The following is a 6810-nucleotide window of genomic DNA, read 5'->3' on the forward strand; positions in this document are numbered from 1 at the left end:
TCATCGAGATTTCATTATGTGGATTATTTGTGGTACAGAAATTTGATCACAGGATATTAGTTCACCGCTTATAAGTCACAGTAACAGCTCAAGTAAATTGGTAACAAGGTTGTAAATGCGGTCACCGGAAATTTTGTTACAATAATTTGATCACAATTTACATCACGTCGAATATAAGCCACGGTTACACACGTGTATCACTAATCGCAAAATAATGCTTTATCACATATTGACTTCGCGATTAGTGACGTCATTAAACGCTTAGTTTTAATGGAATTGCAGGAACCACAAACGTCTGATTGAAAATTGGAATGTGCAAATTGATGCCATCAGTATCCTCGATAAACTTAAAAATTTGAGAACATTTTTGAAAGAGCAGATGCTTTTTTGATGAACAAGTTTTATGGTTAGTACATGTAAGAACATGAAAATCCGTCACATGTATATACAAAATTTAGAAAACCTCTTTACAATCCCATTAAAGTGAGACGGTCACAGTGATTTGATCACAGAGTAAATTGGTCACAGAGATTTGATCACAAGGTAAATTGGTCACAGAGATTTGATCACAAGGTAAATTGGTCACAGAGATTTGATCACAAGGTAAATTGGTCACAGTGATTTGATCACAAAGTAAACTGATCACAGTAATTTGATCACAAAGTAAACTGATCACAGAAATTGGTCACCAAAACCCAAAAAGTAGGACGAATTACTCTATTACATTTGGAACTAAGAAATTTAGAATTTTGTTATATAATGTCACGTAATGCTGGAAGTCAAATTCTTGATCAAAATCTCCTTCTTTCTCGTAGAATATTAATTGCGACATATCTACTTGACAATAAGATAAAAGCAGCATGTCTGAGGTTTAGGAATATGAATAATTATTCCCTGTGGTATATATATCTCATCTACTATTCAGAATATATCGTCTGTGTCAACAAACGATTCAAGCATTTACATTTACACTCTTATTTGAACATTAAAATCAATATTGTTATACAATACTAGAGCGTGATAAGAAAGAAAGAGCAAAATGAATACACAATATTGCGCATTGATGTGGTGAAATGTTATAGAGATTATAAAGAGGTTTTCTTAACATTTTTATGTGTATCGAAGACACTGATAAATTTGCATCATTCTAATTTTCAAACAGACATCTATGGTTCCTGCAATTCCACAAAAATAAGTGTTTTGAAATCGTAAATTAGACTTGTATCAGAGCCCTCGATAGAAAAACAGTTAACACTGTGAAGATGACCAAATACAAACTATCAAAATTTGGTTTCATCTTGGCATTGGATTAGATTTTGCTTCTTAAGATGAAATTTTGAATCGCAATTATCAGAATTGAGCCCTTTGAAAAAAATAGCCAACGTACACGATGTGTTATAGGCTGAGATAATGCCTTCGGACGTTTTCAACCCAGTTTCTCCCTGTGATGAGGGGCTGACATGAAAGGCGTCTAGTCGTTCGGATGGGACAATAAACCGAGGCCACATGTGCTACAGGCTGTTCACATTAAAGATCTCTCGAAATCCCTTGGAAATCGAAAAAGAGCAAGCTAATGCCGCTGTCCTGGCAATATTTCCCTCATTGCACCCTGCACCGCATGGTGCAGACAGGAAGGATGCAAGACTCCATTCATTTCATTTTCCAAGAAGTGTTCCATGATGTTCTGAAAATTTAAGAACAATGCTTATATTCATGAAAGAATTGTTATTTCGTTCTTTCGATAGTGTAATAAATGTTTATGGGAAAATGTTAGACATTTATATTCCAGCAGATAATATCAATGATGATATGTATAGAGATAAGTACTATTTATATCTTTTGACATTTACTGTCAGTATGTTTATTAATGCCGGTATAGCTCTATATTTCACACCTGGTAGTCTAGCACTAGTGGATATTGGTATATGTGTAAGTGATTTTGGTTTCTTGGTACCAATGAATACTATATTCAAATGTTATATATAGGGTCTACAATTGGATATTATACCACAAAATTACGACTCAAATATACATGAAATGAAGTTTTAAGTCTTCATTCTGCTTCGGTTTGGGCTAATGAACAATGCTATGTAGTGTGCACTGAGTTAAATTTTACCTGGACAGCGACATTAGCTTAGTCTTTTTCGATTTCCAGCTGTGGATTGGATTGTAAAGAGGTTTTCTAAATCTTTTATGAGCATTGGATCACTGATAGCAATTATTTGCTACGTTCCAATATTCAGTTAGACGTCTGTGGTCTTGCAGTTCCATCTGAATTATGCGTTTTATGATTTTACTATCACAAAAGCTTAGACGTTTGACTGAAAATTGATGCTTTCACCGACCTATGATAAAAATTAGCAAACCACTTTACAATCCCTTTAAAGAGCATTCTAAGTGTTGCTCAGGTTAATTCGGGTATACTTTAGGCCGGTCACTTTCCAAAATTAAAAATGAGTTAGTAAGTCTATAGGTCTACCAGTTAGACTAGTTTTTAGCCAACAAATATAAATATTTCTTTATTTGTCAGACATAGTTTATTGTCGACAGCTGTTTTCTACTTTTCAATCTTTAAATAAGATAAAGCAGAATGGTTTAAAGAATGTTGAGGTGGTGTAAAGATGGGGTTCATTTGATAACTGGCCTAGTTAAAGAGAAAATCAAAGAAGATGTGAGGTCAGATGTTGAGGCTTTAATTCACAAAATTTGTATGTTTGGGAGAGTATCTTGACTCCCTCCCCCTCCCCTATTATGGTTTCTTGGTTTTGTCGTAAACGTCGGTTAATTGATGGATGGTTGTTTAAAGCTATCGCAAACTAAGTAGTTGTTTGTGGTCATATTAGTTGGCTGTTGAATTCGTTCAATTGGATGATTCTAAGCTGTTGATTTGGTAGTTGTATCGGTAATAAATGAATGATGTCAATTGATTTTTCAAATCGACCAATCAACACACTTCTATATAGTCACTTTTACAGTTTGTTTTGTACATATGAACACACGCATTTCATAATGTCCTTATCGTGGATTAGTTATATACACAAATACCGTATAAAATATATCCGGTGATGCAAACGAATTATCCGCGCATTTTCTTTTTTCTTTTTACATGCGGTAGGATCGGGTTGGCTATCTAAAATGATTTATATCATGTCTATAAATTATGTTGAAAGAGGGTTATCAATACAGACTTTGCTGAATATAGAATTTACCCTGACGTCAGCAATATTTGAATAGCACATCTGTAAAACGGTTGATGATAACCTTTACCAGTTTACCATCTTCTACTGATTATTTTGGTCTGAAAATCTCCTTCTGTTAAGAGTACATAATACTTCCTTAATTCCTAGATTATATTGCATAAAATAAAAGATAACTTAACGTCTTATTTCAGGAAATTGTTAGCTTCTAATTAATGAAAATAACTGTACATGTCACAAAAGAGGAGCAAAAATTGATTTTAATCACAAAGAAAAAATTTTCTTGTGATTTCACGAATTAATTTCGATTTCAGAAAAATATCCATAATGAATGTACAATTTAATTTAAGGTTAAGCTTTGTATTCATATCAGAAGTTATGACAAATTTGGTTCTTTTCTCACAAATTAGCGACCCAAAATATGTCTGAGCAACTCCCATAAAAGCGACATTAGATGTCTGAACCTTCCTGTGACACACCGTGACGATATCTCACCCATTTATGTCACGTTTAATGAAGTGGGTAAGGACAGATATGACGGACAAGCCCATGAGCAAATTGAGCTCATTCACTGTAACCTAGGCCATTGCTCTCACTGGGACTCGTCTCAATACACCCTAACACTGAACAGGAGAAAGTTCACACAAAAAAGACTATTGGAGGCTGCATGTATAACACTAGAGAAATACTTTGCAGTTTGCTGCAACAATCATTGGTATGCAATCCATTCTAAAGACGGTTCTAAATAGCATCTGATATAACTATAACAACACTAGCTAGCTAACTCGCATGTATTCACAATATCGCTCAGAGACTAGACTAGATACAAAAATGTCAACGAGTTCTATACTAGAGTTTCTAATGAAAACACCGATTTTTTCAAAAATGAAAACGGATATAAAAGGTGATTACATGAATTAAAAATAGATTAAACATTCTAAAACTAACAGTGTTCACACAGAGTTCTTATCTATCACTAACAACATTCTTTAGATTGAGTAATTACCCTGAAAATTTTTAACGTTTATTATCAGAAGAACATCTTTTAATTGATTTAAACGTAAAAATAGATAGAATCCGCTTTAAATAGTGATAACGGAGAAATATCTTGGAGAAATAAAGTTTTTTATATTAAGGTATCACGAGGGTAAATGGCATCTAATCCTTGATTACAATGTCCAAAAATTCCAAAATTTGAGAAACCATGGTGATGAAATATATAAATTTCAAATGCAAAAAAGCAGAACATTCAAACCTTCTATGGGAAACAGTAATATGTAATGTCAAAAAAGTTAATTTGTTTTTTTAAAAGGGAAATATAGCCTAGTCGTATTCATTGTTGCTTAATTAAAAGAAACACGGACGTAAAGGTTCTCCTTAGAGCACACTGTTTCAATATCATGCAAATATAAAAACAAAGTTACACTGAACTTCTTACTATACATGACGCAATTGGAATTGAAATGTTATTACATGTACTTCTGAAGACTACGTATATTCAGGACTAATTTTGTATTTTATTGAAGAAGAGTTTATAAAAGATACACTGCTTGTAACTCCACAAAAGCATTTTAATATAATGCATACACTGCCATTCATTTCATTTGAGAATTTGTGGTTTAAAAGTTCATAATTAGCCTACAACAGAGCAATTGTGGTGTACACTGTTCTTAATTCCATTATGTTCCATGTTGGTGAACTTTTTGAACTCCATGCATTTGTTACACTTACACAGCAACATGTTTATCTTTGTTTCCTTTCTATCTTTTCAGGTTATCTGTCATTATTTGGTAACCCATGGCTACAAGGATTCCAATAACTAAAGAAAAATTCGGTTTAGAAGATAATCGAAGTAATATTTGGGACGATATGGAACGAGATATGGAATCTAGACGTCGAGAGTGGGAAAATGAAATAGACAAAATGAGTAGTGATTTTTTCTCACTTCGACCAGAAACTGATCGCCGATTTAACACCCTTTCGGATAAATTCAGTATGGGTATCCCCGAACGAACGTCAGCAGTATCTAGCGTTCGAGATGATGGTAAAGCAGTTATTGAGAAAGATGATAGAGGAAATCCAGTTTTTAGAGTACGTTTTGATGTCAGTGATTATAAGCCAGACGAAGTGAATGTAAAAATGGATAGCAATAAGATGCAGGTACATGCGCGCCATGAGCAAAAAGATGGCGGAAAGAGTGTAAGTCGCGAGTTTTCGCGGGAAATTAATATTCCTCGCGAGATCGATCCTATGTCATTACAATGTGCTATATCAAAAGAGGGAGTTTTGTGTGTTGAGGCTCCGTACCCAACACCACAGTATTCAGTCACTAGTGGACCTACACCAACGCCTGCATCAGCCATCTCCCAAAATCAATATCAGTCTGCTCCAAAATACCAAAGTCAACCTCCTACTTACCAGCCTCCTAGCTACACACCTCCTTCTTACCAACAAGCTCCCCAAAATCCACCACCACCTTCCCATGTCACTTCTTCTTATCAATCTTCTTCTCCTCAACCTCCACTCTCAGTTCACCAGGATCGACCAATATTTCAACAACAACACCAACAACCCTTTCAAAACGTACAGGCTCCTCCAGGAGCACCTTTCCAGTCTTCAGGATTCCAAAGTCAGTTTCCTTCAAGTGTTGGATCTCCTAGCAGAGTCACATCAGTCAGCACTCCAATTATCATCAACAAAGAATCCAACTTTAAAGTAGAGATAGATATTGAAGATTTTGCTCCCGAGGAACTAACGGTTAAAACATTGGACAAGAAGGTGGTAGTCAGTGGACGACGAGAGGTCAAAGAAGCAAACAGATCATCCACGAAAGAGCTGTCTAGGGAATATAATATACCAGAAACAGTAGACCCCATTACTGTTAAAGCTTTCTTTACTGATGGTGGTCGTCTGATTGTAGAAGCTCCCTACAAAACAAATACTAATGGTGGATTTCACTGAGAGAATAGTCTTATCATCAGACGCAAGTCGTTTTGAATCGGTTGAGATTTCCTGATCCAATCCCGAACAGTAAATGAATCTCATTGCCTTTATGGAATATCTTTGAAAAATCCTTTTGTGTGGAGGATACAAGTTGATGAGCCTTAGACAAAAGTTTTCAAAATATTATAGATAGTATTTAAACTGTAGTTACCTGTCATTATTACAAACCAAAGAATCGTATTTAGAAGAATAATTTAGTTTTGTTTGGATACTCGTTGCCTGTTATTGGTCATGGTCTGATGTTTCTACCAAAGCCGTGGATATCCTTTGAAATTGGATAAGTGTATCTATCAAAAAAAGTGCTTTTTCGAATTGAAGTTGAATAATGAACGAAAACACTAACAAGTGAAAACGGGCTATTGCATGCGGAAAAGTGTTATAGTAATTGCATGAACTAATTTATTGCGCAAACTGTATATTACTTGATATGTGTCTAATTCTACAGTATAGCATAGCTTACACTGTCGTATCATAATACAACTTTATTTATAGCCCCATCACACCGGACAGCGATCATTTGCGATCTTAAAGCGACTGGAAATGTATTAAGGTCGGGATCAACCGTGAGGAAAACTAGATTTTTACCACGTGTGCCAGATTTGTCAAACCT

The 6810-nt window shown here is 34.9% G+C and overlaps 2 protein-coding genes across 2 annotated transcripts; both read left to right on the forward strand.

The window, feature by feature from the left end:
- Positions 1-5192: 5192 nt before the first annotated feature.
- LOTGIDRAFT_136700 (hypothetical protein) lies at positions 5193-5501 on the forward strand (the record flags this gene model as incomplete). The annotated part of the gene is made up of 1 exon (XM_009046864.1): positions 5193-5501. A coding segment is annotated over one exon (309 nt), but the record flags the coding sequence as incomplete, so codon positions are not given.
- Positions 5502-5885: 384 nt separating this feature from the next.
- Positions 5886-6143, forward strand: LOTGIDRAFT_69271 (hypothetical protein; the record flags this gene model as incomplete). The annotated part of the gene is made up of 1 exon (XM_009046865.1): positions 5886-6143. A coding segment is annotated over one exon (258 nt), but the record flags the coding sequence as incomplete, so codon positions are not given.
- Between the last annotated feature and the right edge of the window lie 667 nt (positions 6144-6810).

The sequence above is a fragment of the Lottia gigantea genome (genome assembly GCF_000327385.1).
Source record: "Lottia gigantea unplaced genomic scaffold LOTGIsca_108, whole genome shotgun sequence".
NCBI classification, from domain to species: Eukaryota; Metazoa; Mollusca; class Gastropoda; family Lottiidae; genus Lottia; species Lottia gigantea.